Below are 17,003 nucleotides of genomic sequence, written 5' to 3' on the forward strand. Positions count from 1 at the left end.
AAATTCCACCCTCCTGAATGCTTAAGGGAAGCTCCTTGTCTGTGTATCCAGTTTAGATGCAAGATTGTAAAACATCAGGAGCAGGGGTGGGGATTTAGCTCAATGGTAGAGCAGTTGCCTAGCAAGCACAAGGCCTGGGTTTGATTCTCAGCTCCCCCCCCCAAAAAAAATAAATAAATAAAATAAGGTTCTCCCATTGTGCTGTAAGCCTGTATTTAAGACATCCTCCCTCCTTCAATAAACGGCATTCAAAAAGAAGAAGAAAGAAGAAAGAAGGAGGAGGAGGAGGAGGAGAAGAAGGAGGAGGAGGAGGAGGAGGAAGAGGAGGAGGAGAAGGGATCAAGATCATGATGGGGAAACCCACAGAGACAGCTGACCAGGGCTAGTTGGAGCTCACTGACTCTGGACTGACAGCTCAGGAACCTGCATGGGACTGAACTAGGCCCGCTGAATGTGGGTGACAGTTGTGTGGCTTGATCTGTTTGTGGGGTCCCTGGCAGCAGGACCAGGACTTATCCCAGGTGCATGAACTGACTTTTTGGAACCCATTCCCTGTAGTGGGATACCTTTCTTAGCCTTAATACAATGGGGAGGGGCTAGGCTCTCCTTCAACTTGGTATGCCAGACTTTGTTGACTACCATGGGAGGCCTTAACCACTCTAAGGGGTGGATGGGGGTAGAGTGGGAGGGAGGTAAGGATGGAGAACTGGGGTTAGTATGTAAAATGAAAAAAAAATTAAAAATAAATAATTTAAAATAAAATTTAAAAAAAAAGCAACTTGGGAAAGGAAGGGTTTATCTGGCTTGCACTTTCACATCACAGTCCATCATCAAAGGAAGTCACAGTTGGAACTCTAGGCAGGGAACTGGAGGCAAGAACTGAAGCAGAGGCCATACCAGAATGAGGCTTTCTGGGTTGCCTCTCATGGTTTGCTCAGCCTAGTTTCTTACACACCAGCAGCACCTGTCCAGGGGTGGCACCACACCCAGTGAGTGAGGCTATCCCACCTCCGTCCTTAAGACCCCACAGACTGGCCTACAAACCTGATTTTATAGAGACATTTTCTCAATTAAAATTCCCTCTTCCGAGATATGTCTGGGTTTCTGTCAATTTGACAAAAAAAAACAACCAGCATAATATGTAGCCAAAAATATCCACACATTTAAAAAAAAAAAAAAAAAGTACTCTTAAAGCTAGGAAATAGAACCCCAGAATAAGTTTCTCTGTTGGTTTTTAAGCTATTGTCAACAATGGTAAAGACTGTTCCTATATATTCAGCAAGATCAGATTATTGACACCAAAAAAGCTGAAAATGCATTATCAAGTATTTGAGAAACACCTCAACAAACCAGGCAGTTGGAACTGAACATTTCTTCTAGAAAGCATAGCTATTTTACATCCTAAGGTATCAGTAAGTGAGATAGCTTTTTCAGGCATAAAACAAGCCACTAAGCAGCCTCTAAAATCAAGCCTTAAGATAAATTTACCTTAGAACCAAAACATTGAGATCTTTGCATAAAGACTAAAAGAAGGAGTTCCAGAAATAAAACATTTTTAAGGGCTCAAAGTGTAGTTCAGTGATTCTCAGCACTACATAAAAAACAAAAATCCTTCAAAACTAACTTTTTAAATTTTTTAAATGTTTGTGTCTCATTAATTTTTTTAGTATGATGTTTTCGTTTACAAGTTTTGAAATAATGAAGTGTGCTAGCTAGTTTTGTGTCAACTTGACACAGACTAGAGTCATTTGAAAGATGGGTACTTCAGCTGAGAAAATGCCTCCATAAGATCAGGCTGCAAAAAATCCTCTAGAGCATTTTCTTAGTGATTGATGGGAGAGGGCCCAGCCTATTTTGGATGGTGCCATCCCTGGGCTAATGGTCCGGGTGTGGTGACATATTGTATACCCTACTAAACTTTGCCTGAAGTTCAGAGGACAGAACAAGTCATTGGATTAAACATAGAGGCCAGGCAGTGGTGGCGTATACCTTCAATCCTAGTACTTGGGAGGCAGAGATCCATCTGGATCTCTGAGTTCAAAGCCACCCTGGACTATATGAAATTGACTAGTCTAGGAGAGAAAACAGTGCTAAGCAGTGGTGACACACACCTTTGATCTCAATACTTGGGAGTTGCATGCCTTTATTTCCAGGACTAGCAAAGTTGAGACAGGAAATTATATGGGTGGGTGGAGAAAGGTATATAAAGCATGAGGAGACAGAAACTAAAGCCTTTTCAGCTGAGGAAGCTCATTTGGCTAGAGGCCTATTGGCTGAGGCTCTTTCAGGCTGAAGAGAGGGTGAGGTAAGAGGTGGCTTGCTCTCCTTCTCTGATCTTCTGGCAAAGTTTATTAGGGTATACAATATACCACCCAATATACCTGGGTTCTATAAGGAAGCAGGCTGAGAAAGCCATGAGAAGAAAGCCAGTAAGCAGCAGCCCTCCACGGCCTCTGTATCAGCTCCTGCCTCTAGGTTCCTGCCCTGCCTGAGTTCCTGCTTTGATATCCTTCAATAATTGACTAGAATTTAGAAGTATAAGCTATAACCCCTTTCCTCCCTAGTTGTGTGAAAAAAGTATGACACAACACACATATCTACTTACCCCAGACAGGGATCCCAGGACAGACCTGTAAGAGATTAGTATCTGCTCAGGACTTCCAAGAATAAGTTCTCAGAACAAAAGAGATTTATTTGCCCTAGAGGGACAGAGGACAGGAAATAAGAGACAAAAGACAGGAGATTGAGGACAAGGGAGAAGGGGAAGGGAACAAGGGAGAGGGGGCAGGGGTATTTGTCCTGGAGGGGAACAAAGGATGGTGTCGGACAGAGAGGAGATAGACAAAGCCCATAATAAGCAAATGACAGTTTATAAATGTAAAAAGGGGAAACCCAGTGTTAGGATGAGGTGTTTAATTGGGCATGTTAATTAGGTGAGCCCAAAGGGGCTTTTGACTGATGGGCTTTGATAGCTGGAGGAAGTGGCCAAATAAGGGAATAGACCTTGGTGGCTAGCTTTAGGAATGTAACCTAGCAGTTTTGGGAAAGGCAAAGGTAATGGGAGAGAAAGGCAAGGCCTGCCAGAGCCATGTGCTCAGTGGGCTAGTGTCCCTTCAAGACCAAAGTACAGATACCACCAAAGTCCAACTTGGTGAACCAGTGAGTTTTATTGGAGTTACTTACAGAAGTAGAATGACAGACAGCTGCAACACCAAGGTCCACTCCAGCATGGGTGACAGTTCACAAAAGCTGGGAAACCTGGAGCACACTGCACAGCCTGCAGACAGCTCAACAGGCTGGAGACTGTCCTTTCCAAGTGACTCTGGTCTAAACCTCTTCTACTGTTGAGCTGGTTTCTATTTCTTCCAGGCAGCTGGTCTGATCAGTCTTCGTTGCATCCTCCCCTCACCCCCAGCTTTTTTTGTAGCTTCACTTGTTTGAATCTTCTTTGCAGCTTAGCCCTTTCCTCTGAGGGGGGACCCTTAGCTTTTATTGTTTACTCTGGCAAGGGGGGGACCTAGGGAATCTGGCCAGTTTTAGGGACTTTCTGAAGATACTTTGAGTTTTTACCTTTTTGTTTAAAGAGCTTCCCTGCAGGATGGAATGTTTTAATCTTGGAGGAAACTGCTACACACCACCAACTTGCTTGATTGGTGTTTCAACATAGCAACAGTAACCCTCAAGGTTTATAAAATAGTTTGTGTGTCCAAATGCATTCTGTGTACATATGCAACAGTTCAAAGTCATCAGGGGACAATGCTGGGTGTGGCTCCCCGTCTTTCATCTTGTATTTTTGAGATGTGGTCTCTGTTTACCACTATAATGCCAGGCTAACTGGCCATCAAGCTTCCAGGGATGATTCTGTCTCTACCTCCCATGTTGCTGTAGGAATGCTAGCACAGACAGCTTTCATAGGTCCTTAGCAGTCAGACTTTGGCCTTCACACACACATAGCAAACTCTACTGGGTGATCTCCTCAGTGCCAAATCATGTTTGAATCGCATGGCTCTCACTTAAATTTTTAGCACATCCCTTTAATCCCAGCAAGAGGGAGGCAGAGGCAGGTGGATCTCTGAGTTCAAAGCCAGCCTGGTCTACTGAGTGAGTTATTGGACTGTCAGGGACCAGAGAAACCCCATCTCAAAAAGCCAAAAAATCAACAAAAAATACCATTTTTTAAATAAAGAATAGTCTTAAAAGATACAAATACCACCCACAATAGTTCAAAATATTCTCTTTTTGTGTGTTTATGTAGCAGTATATGAGTACATGTTTAAATTTAAACAATTTGGGGGCAGATAGATGGCTCAATGTTGAGTGTATACTCCTTTTGCAGAGGACCTGGGTTTGGTTCCTAGCACAGACATGAGACAATTCAAAACTGTAACTCTAGCTAAGTGGTTCTCAACCTTCCTAATGCTTCAATCCTTTAATACAGTTCCTCACGTTGTGGTGACCCCAACCATAAAATTATTTTTGTTGCTACTTTATAACTGCAATTTTGCTAGGTATAAATCACAACTGTCTGATGCAACCCCTGCGAAAGGGTAGTGACCCACAGGTTGAGAACTGCTCTAGTTCTACATTAGGGGTTCTCTCCTGGTCTCTGCATGCACTCTATGCACATGGTACATACAAACTAATGCAGGCACACACATACACATAAGTTTTGTTAAAAAATATATCCATAAGTACACACACTAAACACTCCATGGAGCACAAAGGCAGGTGACAGCATGTATAGAGCATTTGTGTCTCATGATTATGTCCTTAAAAGAAAATTCTCCATTCCTAGGAGTGGGGAGTCATACTGTCTTTTCTGTGCTGTGCTTTTAAATTTAATTTTTAGTCCATCTGGGCTTTCGTTGATAAATGGTATGACAGCAATCAATTTAATTTTCTCTAGCAATTTTCAATGAATAACTCCTCATAGCCAGAATAACTCTTAAAAGCCAGTGTTAATGTATGCCTTCATTCCTATTTTTACCCATTTCCCATCACCCTGTCTATGTTTATACCATTGTAACTGTATTAAATTTAATTGCATTTTTGAAAAATATGATGTATCTTTTTGGTACAGCAAGTTCCTTCTATTTTTTTCTTCTTTCAGTGGGCATTTTCCTATTTTCATCTGTTTATACTTCCATATGAGGTTTTAAATTATATTAAAAACAAGACTTTTGGTCTTCGGAATGGCTTTGTATAAATTCATATATTAATCCAAAAGGAAATGGCATGTTTACAACTGTCAAAATGTTCTTATTATCAAAAGCTTATAAGCTTCTGGGCTCCTCCACCAAGGAAATCATGCCCATTATATATATGCCTACAGCACATTTATACACATACCACGTACTCTAAAGCACATGTGCACATACTACACCTACAGTACATTCATACATACTTTATACATCCACAGTACATGTGTACACATATATTACCTACAGCATGCATACACACACTACCTACAGGACACATTCATACACTGTTCACTACATCTACAATACATGCTTACATAAACACTATATACACCCACAGTTCATGTCTACACACACACTGTAATGCCTAAAGCACATATAAATAGTCACCGATCTAAAGGTTAAGGCTAACTATGTCTGAGTTGTGGCTCCATGTCACAGAGTGCCCTGTAGGTGGAACTGAGCATCCATGTTACAACAGTGAACCAGGTACCACAGCCAGGACATCTACATAAAACTTATAACAAAACAAGTTTAAGGACATATGTACAAGATTTATTTTCCATTAACCACAATGTTTTAGTAAGAATATACACCTAATACAGAAGAGTGATTCAAAATCCATTAAACGTTTATAAGGAGAGCACAGGCCAGCAGCTTTATGCCCCAGCACAGTAAGCGCTTTAGTCTTGTTCTGTGAATGAGTGAGTGGCAAAGGACAGTACCAGACTTGCCATGCCTTATGACAAGTGGTCGGGAGACTGGACAGCAATGCTGTGCTGGTGGGTGGCAAAAGCTTTTGCCTGCAAGTGATCTCCAAATTTTGTGTAAGCATTTGTTTGAGCCACAGTTCCTCAGGACTTGACATTAAATAATTTCTCTACAACTGCATGGCTGTACCATTGACAAATAAGACTAAGAGGAGCCAAGGGCACTGCCAACCTTTCAACCAAACACACCCTAGGAGAGCATCCAGTCTTGCTGCACTTAGTACAGTCACAATATTTAAGACACACAAGAACCAATACAAACTATTTTCGAAACCACTCAACTCCTAATCCCAGAGTCATGTGGACGACTTTCCCAGAGGTGTAACCCATCAGCACTCTTCTAACAACGAATCAAGCCTGAAACGAAGGTCTTTGCAGCAGAGCACAGATCTGTAAAATAACAGGCCCTTCAGTGAGGTGGCAGACCCAAGCCACTGGCTCTGGAAAGAGGTTCAAGTTAAGGTCTCAGCTAGTGCGGAAGGAGGAGGCAGTGACCGCAGTTAAGCAGCAGAGGGACCAGAGAGGAGGTGTTTCCTTTGGGAAAGAACAGGTACCTCCTTCCCAAAGTCCTGGGGGTCAGAAACCAAGGCAAATTTCTATGTGGTAATGAAAGCACAAGAGCCATTTCTCTATGGACTGCTGCAACCCCTGGTCAAAATGAACCTCATTTTGCACACTATTACTGAAAGCACTCATCACAACAGAAAAGGTTCTCTATACTTGCTTCAGGTGTCAGTTAATTGTATCACATTCCAACCTTGAATTTTAACATTCCCTTAAAAGACCTACACATGGATAAAAGCAAATATAATATTCCAAGCTAAAAGCTCAAGGGATACACCATAAAAAACAAACAAACAAAAAACTCTAAATACTCTAACAGCTGGATAGCTAATACCGGGTTTTTGTTTTGCTTTTTAGTTGTTTCTTATTATCTCAGCTTAGTATACTCTATGAATATACATTCATAGAATAATGCTTAGTTTAATGTTGGCTGCTTAGTAAACAAATGAATCTTAGCTCAAGGGAAATTCCTTCTGCATACTAACTGGGGGAATAATACCACTATGTGAGAGAAGAAACAGGAGAAAAAACAAAACAAACAAACACAACCTCAATAAGACAGCAAAATCTGGAAGGTTATTTACTCTATTTACAGGGAGAATCGGGAGGTTGTTTAAACACTAAATGCTCCTCTTTCCATTACCTGCAAAAACCAGTTTTGTTTACAAGCTCACCATGGCCTTCGCTAGTATGAAGCCTCTCGTGCTGATAACCTTTGATGCTGTTTGGTCTATACAGAGTATATTGAAGTGAGGAGTGTGCAAACTGTTCCTGAGGAATCATTCATGTGTGCAAATTTGCAACCTGACAGAAAGCAAACGGGGGGGGGGGGGGGGGGGCCGGCGGCGGCACGGGAGCAGCTACGCAGATCTAAGCACTAGAGACATGTATGTAGTGTCATGACCAAGGGCACCTATTCCTCTGCACTCAAACCAACTTCATCCCAGCAAAAGAGAGAAAGTGAACCAGAAAAAAGGACTTTTCCAGAAGTTTCAGTAACACACACTTTGTGGCTTTCTTTTAAAGGCCTACTTTTAGGCAAATGTACACACTTGCCAGTTTAGTCAAATCAACTGCATTATACTGACTGGCTAACCAATCTCCACCATTTGGCCTTTGAGGATCTGATTAAGAATGTAGTCCTCAGCAGGGGTAGAAAAACTGCACATCTCACTGGCAAGAACACATGAAAAGAAAGTGTTTTCTGGAAATACAAAGTGGGAGAGAGCAGATTTTATTTCCTCATAGTTGAGGACTACAAATTCTGTCAAGATTTCAATTAATAAGCAAAGCCAATTTCACCTTGAGTGAGTTTTACAAACTATGCTTTTCAGTATCAGTACAGTTGTATCCAGCTCTGACTCAGAATTTCATAGGCTTTCCTCTAATTTGTGCTAACACAGAATGCATATGATTATATCTCCATTAATTTAATAACACAAAAGCACACACTTTAATGCCAATTTATGTAATATGATGCTTGTATAGGGAAAGTTCTATTGGAGAAAAAAAAGAGAGTACTCTCTTCCAGTGGAGGTGGGAGGGTATAAATTAAGACACTGAACTACTTACTTATGTCTCAAGAAATGTTCCAACTTTACTATTGTCAAAAATATTAAAGCCATGTAGGAGAAACCAGTATCAAATTACATTTACAACCTTGTGGTAAGCATTCCAACAGAAAAGTAAACTTTGGGCTTCTTGATAAAATGAAAATTTCCCTTGACATTAGAGCAGAAGAAATTGAAAGGCCTGCCTGTCCCTGCTCAGGGTTCTTCAACATAACCCAAATAAAACGAAGCCAATTAAAGTCCCAACAAACTACCAACTGCAGAGAAGTACCCAAAAGAGCCAAGCTGTCAGCTCTTACTATTCTTCCCCTAGACCATCATTTACAAATCCAGGACTGCTACCGGGCAACATTCTTGCCCCCAGTGTACCATTTCTAACTCTTCTGCCCACTGAGTTCGAAGTAGTAGCCTGGGGAGGCATTCTCTGAAGGGTCAGAATTACTGTCAGCTAAAGTCTGGTAGCACAAAGCCAAGGCTTACTTCACAGTCAAGCAAAACTGAGAAGAAAAATATTTTTCCCTCATCATGCCTATGTTTGTTTACCATTGAAAAACAGCTAGAGAAAGCTTCAGACTTTTGTGAAGATGTAAAGAGCACTGTTGGTGTAGTGAAACAGACAATACAGCTTTATCACAGCTGAAGGAAGCCTTCAAACACCAGTGCAAACTCTCCCCTGCTGTACTCAAATATCAAACATGATGTTTACAAGATGCAGGGCAGAATTGACCTTTTACAAATACTAAATGCACCCATCAAAACGAGATGGACCAAGAACTATTTACCATTTTTGGCTTTAACTACTATTTCTCCCTAGAGGGATCCAGGTAACAGCTCCCATAGTTGGGTAATCTCTACAGTATCACAGACCAGGACTCCACCCACACTAAAGACTGGTAAGATCAGGTGAGGTGCCGGCAGAAAGGAAACCACTCAGTAAGAGTTGGTCCCCATGAGAAGTGGGACAGAAGGGTGAATTCTGATCTCTGTCCATTTTCTCAATCAGGTCCTGCTACAAAGCCACACCAGAGACCGTGGTAGGCCAGTCTGGGATATCAACTTCTCCAGGAAGCATTGTGAGTTTGATAACAGAGTCACACAGTTGCAAAGTGCACAAAGCTCAAGGCACAGAGTTAAAAACATGAACTGATGGGGAAGTTACAGTGAAAGCAATTACTAGCATTTTTCTCCATTAAGACTAATGCTAAACATAGACCAATTCTGAATTTAAAACAGATTGTTTGGGGCATGGGTGAACACTGTATTGTAACATCTGCTTGGTTTTAAAGCAAAGATATCTTGAAATGAGACACCATGTGCCAACTCCACAAATGAACAAGACAAGTGCTTAAAAAATAATAGTAAGATTCTATCGTTCTTGTATTTTGGAGGAAGCTGATTTGCATGTTGGGCTTCACTTAGCAATGGCCGCTCTCCAAGACACTTGCTCTGTAGATAAACTCATTAAAAGATTGTCCCATTTCAAAATCACCCCCAAGTCTAGCAGCAATTGTTTTTTGTTAGTTCTTGTTTTTGAAAACTGAAAATCAAAGAAAGAAGTGTGGCATCCTCTCTGAGAACAGCCTTTTGACAGAGCTCCTGAGTGGTGCAGGCCCCACTGTGCCTGGAACAGTTTCTGCAGCTCCAGTGTCTTCTCTCCAGGAGAAAAGTACTTCAGCAGTCACTATCTATATCCCCTGGAACTTGCACAAGCAGACGGACTGTCTGAAAAAAAAAAAAATCAGACAAAGAAAAACCATGAGAGACAGAGAGCACTCTGTTCACACAAAGCTCTATTTCTCTCCTGATCCCCATCTCCTGGTGTGTTTATTTTAAAAACTTTGGAAGATAACACAGTTCTGAGAGAACTGAAAAGGAGCCAATATCACCAGGAACTGATCTTGAGGCATTATCCTAAAGAATCTTGGTGGTCTCTTGGCACCTGCTTAAGCCCACGGCCAGAATGACCCCAACTTTACAAGCCACACTGTGCCATCTAGACCACCACCCCTACTCACATGGTCTCCATACTCATCCTCAGACGCTGGCCCACATCAAAAATCCATCAAAACAGGAAAGAAGCATTATCACTTACTATAAGCCAACTCATCCCCAGCTCTTTTCCGGGACTGGTCACCTCTAGGGATAAGAAAAGAGTTCAAAGAAGTCAACAAAACTGACTGGTTTCTTTACATACAAAGCCTGCAGAAATAAATCAATGTGATAGCAGCAGAAACAGCAAATGCTTCAGGTTCTAACCCAACAGACTGTTTAAACAGACATTAAACATCAGCTGAGTCATTTACCCCGAGTATTCTTACCTCAGGGGTATATGTAGCCTGTTAAATATAGAAAGTTATTAAATGAAGGATCATCTATAAAGATAGTTTACACTGAGTACTAGAAAGGTACAAACTAAAATATGTCTTTGACAACAACGATGGATTCTGTTAATATTATCTCCAATATTCTGCACATACTAGTCAAACTTTAAATATCAAAAAGAGGGGAGTTAAAAATCTTCCCCTCATGCCCCAAAGTGAGACTCTCAAAGCCTTTAGAAGTCAGAAACTGAGGTACTTGAAGACCCTCGAGTGGAGAGCACAAATCTTCAGATATAGTGCCCAGCCTAGCCTCACAGGCCTAGAGGCAGTCAAGTTCTGTACTACAGTTAAGAGAAGAGTGGTTGTGAATAGGCCTTGCCTCGCATGAATCACACTCTGACGTTCTGGCTTCAGACACTAACCCAAACTCCAATGCTTAACCAATGAGCAATAATGGCTCCACTTACTTGCTTCTCAGCCAAGGGTACAATCATCCCTCCTTTCTGAAATACTTTTTTCTTAGCTTCTTCTGACCTTCTCCCACCCACTGTTGGTGTCCTTTGTTGGCTCTGCTTAACAATGTCATAGGCCACCTTTTCTTCTCCATACACATTCTTCTCTCTTTTCTAAGATGCAGACCATATCAGTCTGTGGCTCTGAGATTTACAGGCAGCTCTGATTTCTCTCTGAGATCTGTAGGTTCAGCATTCTCATCATTAAATACACACTGAAATTTACCATACCCAGAACATAATGTCTGTTCAGCTCCATCCCCAAACCTTATATTATTCTTGACAAAGAGCCAGAGTGAGCTTATATAAGGTATAAATAAGATTACTTCACACCTCTGATTAAAAGTCTTCATAACTTTTCATTACAGTTCAAAATCAATTCCAATTCATTTCTCAGCCAGTGTCATGGCTCTGGACTCTCTCTCCCACCTCATTTTCCACCCCTTATTACCTCCACTCACTTTTGGGGTGATTATCTTTTTCTGTTTGCCACTCTCTTCCCAAGGGAGTCATATCCCCTTGGAGGCCAACACCATATCACTGATTACCCTCAACTCTAATTCACTCTCTAAATACTCTTCACAGTGCTTTTTTTTTTTACATGAAATTGTACATACTTTTACAAGTTTATTATTTGTTTGCCAAAAGTAGAGCACAAGTACCACAAAAGTGAGGACTTTGCCTGTCTTGTCCACCCTGGTGCCTCAGCCTAGCACATAAGAGACACTGGAAATGTATCTGTTGAATTAACAAATTGGTTAATAATTCATAATCTCAGATAATTACTAAAATGCTGATCTGAGCATCCCACATTCCAATTAACCAAACAATAAAAACAGTATCTGATTACTAAACCAATGCTAATTTTGAAATACTGTAAGATTTTGAATAATTTTCCAGATATTCCAAGTTTATTTTTTCTCTCATTTGCTTCTAACAAAGACATCTCTTGCTAAGCTAAGGATCCTTGATGGTTGGCAGAGAGGTCATGATACATGACTGAGAAGTATATGATTCTTTACAGTGAGCATCTAGAAAAAAAAAAATCCCACTGTATTCTCCAGGAACAGTCCTGAGAAGCCTAAAAAGATATCCAACTTTATGCCCTACCAAAGCCAGCAAAGCGACTTATGTGGTTATAATTCTGATTAAAACTGAAGATACAAAACTTTATATCTGGAACCTCTACTTCTAAACAAAGCATCCAATCCTACTTCTTCACTGGTTAGATAGAAACAGAAGATGTGCAAGTAACAGGGGTGAAATGCAGATGTGAAAATAGCAGGCATAAAGAAAGTAGCTGTTGTAGATGCACAATACTGATTTGTGAAGTCTGCAGCTGTACAATGTGCTCTGCTATGAAATGAAAAAGCTCAAATTCAGGAGCCACTCTCTCAGCTAAAAAACTAACAAAAAACACCAGTATCTTTACAAAGTTCTACTGTATTCCAGAAACCAAGGTCACTTCTTCTCAGACGGAACATCTTATTTGCCCTTGTAAAATGTCTGGTGGGACTCTAAGCTGGCCTGAATGGTACACTCCAGGCCCAAGGCTCATGTTTTCTGTTTCCCAATAAGCTTAATCTCCACAAGGTAATTTCTGACAGCACACACCAACCTATCCCCATCTCCAATCAATACAATTACCCATAAGAAAGAAAGATCATGATAGGCTGAGCTTTCATATGTCTATTCTAGTTTTGAAATAAGTCTTCCTTGTACTTCATGCATCTAAAGATCTACTGCAGAGGATAGATCTGAATACATTTGCATACTATGTAAAAACATTTCAAAGACTTTGACACAAAATGAAGAGCTTGGAATACCAATAAAGAATCACAAACTTGGTAAAATAAAACTCACACATTACTGCTCATGCCCAAATAGGCAGTAAAAGAGTTATCTGATAGCCGGTATATTTTGGGTTTTTCTTCCCTTTCATATCAGTGAATGTTATTTTTTTCTAAAACAATCCTAGCTAGATAATGACTAAAGAGAACATTAGTGTGATAGGGTATTACACGGAATGCCCATGACACAAGCAGAGACAGGCCTTTTACAGAGGCGAAGCATGGCAGTCTTTTCTGATAGGTGATTAAATAAGCCTAAAAATGGGTTATAGGATATCTGCTTTGGCAGGGCCTACTCTGTTCAAAGTACCTGTCAGAATCCTTTAGAAGGCAGAGTTTAATCCTCACAGTAAATGTGTCCTACACAGTGTTAACTATAAAAGTGGCTAGATTAAGTTTGTGTTATAAGACATTTCAATTTTACTACCTTTTGGAATACAACCTAATGTTTAAAACTCAGCCAGAAGCTGTTTTAAAGAACCCCATTATAAGTAATAAAAATTCTAATTTACACAAAAAGCCCAAGGCATTTCCCTGATCCCCTTGGCAGCACAATACTACAATAGTTCTTTCAAAGCAAAAGAAATACTGCATGATGGTGCTTCCAGGGTCAGTTACTCATCTCATCTCAACCCAAGTCTGACTTAAAAGCCACAAATCCAGCAGCTCCACGCCCTGTTCACTTGTTTTAGTGCCCACACTAGGGCCAAGAGACAACTCTGGAAGAACCTCAACAGCTCAGTGACAGACACAAGAGCAGGTTTTAAAAAGGCAGAACTTTAAAGGGGGGGATTAATAAACTAATGTCTAAAATTAATTATTTTGCATTTATTGATAGGTATTTAGGATTGAAGAGATAGATCTGTGGTTAAGAGCACTTGGCTCTTGCTGAGGACCTGGGTTCAGTTCCTAGGACCCACACGTTGACTAATAACCCAATCTGTAACTCTAACACTAAGGGGATCCAATTTCTTTTCTGGCCTCTGTGGGCTCCTGGATATGTGTGGTACATATAAACACATAAATCTTTTTAACAGTGAAATAAAAGTATCTAAGGCAAAATTTAATTATAATTCAAACTACATTAGTCACAAAAACCTTTACCTAGTATAGTTACACAAAAATGTAAAACCACTTTCTCGTGACTGAAAGCAAAGCCAACAGATCAACTGAGGAATATTATCTTGGACTAGGAGCTAATATCTTCCCTATATAAAGAGCTTCTAGAAATCAAGGAAAAGACTAATAGAGAGCAACAACAAAGGACATAAACAAGCAGCTAACAGAAAAACAAATGCAAACACATGCTCAGCTCAGAAATGCAGATTTAACTTATTCTGAGTACACTTTTTTAAAGTACAGTTATACGTATGTACACAGTATATGTATGGATACAAAAAGCATATGCAAAATGGCAGTATTAATCACATTTCCAATTATATCTAACCCTTGACCCAGCCAAGCTATTTCTGAGATACACATGCAACAATCACAGAATAAGGTATGGCTTTTGGTTTTCCATTGCAGCTCTGTCTATATTACCAAACAATTACTAGGGCCTAGTTAAGTAACTAGTTAAGTCAGTACACCGTCTAATAGTCTAATATAGACACATAGCTGAATATGTGGGGGGAAAAGAATAAAAATAAGGGAATACTTTAAGTTTACCTGTATTTATACTAAACAACAACAACAAAAAACCCACCAAAAAAACCACTAGAAAGAATCACAAAAACTAACAATAAGGGTTACTTAATGGATTGGGGTAGACAGTGAGACAAGTTTTTAAAATGAAAATGAGAAGGAGGGATTCCTGAGGTTCCATCTCTAGCTAAAGAGCTATTGGCAGTTGATGGATGCTAGGGAAGGCGGAGTTACTTTTCTTTGGGTGTGGGACTGGCTGCAGACAGGCTGCCCATACCCTGTACGTAACCGTACACTCATGTACATAAACAGCACTAATTGGACTCTGGATTATTTTAAAAACAAACAAACAAGAAAACCATGAAGTTGAGAGGGAGATGTACCGAGGAGTTGGGGGGGGGGGAATAATAGGAAGATGGATATAATTAAGATACATTATACGCTTGCATGAAATTGTCAAAGAATAGGGCATTAAATAGCTTTACTCTATACACAAAAAATTTTAATAATGGGAGATACAGGATGCCTCAATCTCAAAGAGAAAAGCCATCTACATATATTCAAGCAACACCCATCTGCACTGACACTTCTGATGTAAGCTACTAGGGAGAGAAGTAAATGGCCAGTGGAATTCTCAGTGCCCCCACCACCTTACGACTACAGATGTCACCAAAACCACAACCCCAGGCAAAAATAAAGTCCAATCTGTGGGCTGACAAACAACAACAACAACATTTCCTTTCTTCCCTAACCAAAAACAGATTAAGTAGGCAACCACGGCAAGGGCTGTTTTGTTTTGTTTTGTCTGTTTTGGTATGTTTCTGAAATTCAGTTTGGACTCAATTTTTTTTTTTAGAGGAATGTCCATCTCTGTCCCACCAAATCAACATTCAATTTATTGCTTGGGTCTTCTTTTTCATAAGTTCTCTTAATATTAGGAATTCAGATACCAGAAGATACAGGAGACAGATAAACAGAAAAATTATGAAAATATAAGTTACTAGCGTGTCCTTGGACTTCCTAACTTAAGCAAGTACCACAGGAAATTACCAGACCTTTATATTATTTCATTTCTATTTAAAAAAAAAAAAAAACTGTACTTTCTATGATTTCTCTGAGGTATGGTCATAAAAAGGAATTGTGTTGAGGAATATTATTTTAAGGTATGTTACTTTTGTTTATGTTGCATTTGTTTAACTCTGTGAAGCTTTGTTGCTGTGCCTGTCTAAAACACCTGATGGTCTAAAAAAGAACTGAATGGCTGATAGAGAGGCAGGAGAAAGGATAGTGGGACTGGTAGGCGAAGAGAATTAATAGAATGAGAAATCTGCAAGGAGGAAAAAAGAAAGAGCCAGAGAAGGAGGAGGACATCAGGGGCCAGCCACCCAGCAACATAGCAAGCCAGGGAGTAAGAAACAATGAAAGGTATACAGAAATAGAGAAAGGTAAAAGCCCCAAGACCAAACATAGATGGGACAAGTTAAGTAAAGCTGGATAGCAACAAGCCAACCTGGGCATTCATAATTAAGAATAAGCCTCTGTATATGTATCATATTTTCTTTATCCATTTTTCAGTTGAAGGGCATCTAGGTTGTTTCCAGATTCTGGCTATTACAAACAATGCTGATATGAACATAGCTAAGCAAATGCCCTTGTGGTATGATTGAGCTTGGGTATATGCTTAAGAGTGGTGTAGCTGGGGCTTAAGGAAAATTGATTCCCAATTTTCTGAGAAAGCACCATATTGATTTCCAAAGTGGCTGTAGAAGCTTGCATTCCCACCAGCAATGGAGGAGAGTTCCCCTTGCTCCACATCCTCTCCAGCATAAGCTGTCTTCTGTGCTTTTGAACTGAGCCATTCTGACAGGTGTAAGGTGGTATCTCAGAGTCGTTTTGATTTGCATTTCCCAGATAGTTAGGGATGTTGAACAATTCCTTAAATGTCTTTCAGTCATTTGAGCTTCCTCTGTTGAGAATTCTCTGTTTAGTTCTATAGCCAATTTCTTAATTGGACTGTTGGGCATTTTGATGTCTAATTTCTTGAGTTCTTTATATTTTCTGGATATCAGCCCTCTGTCAGATGTGGGGTTGGTTAAGACCTTTTCCCATTCTGTAAGATGTTGACCATGTCCTTTGCTCTACAAAATCTACTCAGTTTCAACAGGTCTCATTGATTGTTTCTCTCAGTGTCTGTGCTAATGGTGTTATATTTAGAAAGTAATTTCCTGTGGCAATGAGTTCAAGACTACTTCCTACTTTCTCTTCTATCAGGTTCAGAGTAACTGGATTTATGTTGAGGTCTTTGATCCACTTGGACTTAAGTTTTGTGCATAGTGACAGATATGGATCTATTTGCAGCCTTCTACACGTTGACATCCAGTTATGCCAGCACCATTTGTTGAAGATGCTTTCTTTTTTCCATTGTACATTTTTGGCTTCTTTGTCAAAAATTATATGTTCATAGGTGTGTGGGTTAATGTCAGGGTCTTCAATTTGATTCCACTAGTCCACATGTCGGTTTTTATGCCAGTACCAAGCTGTTTTTATTACTGTAGCTCTATAGTAGAGCTTGA

General features: G+C 40.1%; 1 protein-coding gene across 2 annotated transcripts in view; it reads right to left on the reverse strand.

Annotated features, from left to right (window-relative positions):
- Nucleotides 1-5,731: 5,731 nt before the first annotated feature.
- The window catches only part of Cacul1 (CDK2 associated cullin domain 1), an 86,262-nt gene continuing 74,990 nt past the window's right edge, over nt 5,732-17,003 (reverse strand). For both annotated transcript variants that reach the window (XM_036174452.1, XM_036174444.1), the window contains 2 exons: nt 10,196-10,239; nt 5,732-9,825 (listed from right to left, as the gene is read on the reverse strand). In XM_036174452.1, the coding sequence (XP_036030345.1) occupies nt 9,785-9,825; nt 10,196-10,239 (85 nt within the window). In that variant the 3' untranslated portion in view covers nt 5,732-9,784. The remainder of the gene's footprint in view (nt 9,826-10,195; nt 10,240-17,003) is intronic.

This window comes from Onychomys torridus, chromosome 1 (genome assembly GCF_903995425.1).
Source record: "Onychomys torridus chromosome 1, mOncTor1.1, whole genome shotgun sequence".
In the NCBI taxonomy this organism is placed as follows: Eukaryota; Metazoa; Chordata; class Mammalia; order Rodentia; family Cricetidae; genus Onychomys; species Onychomys torridus.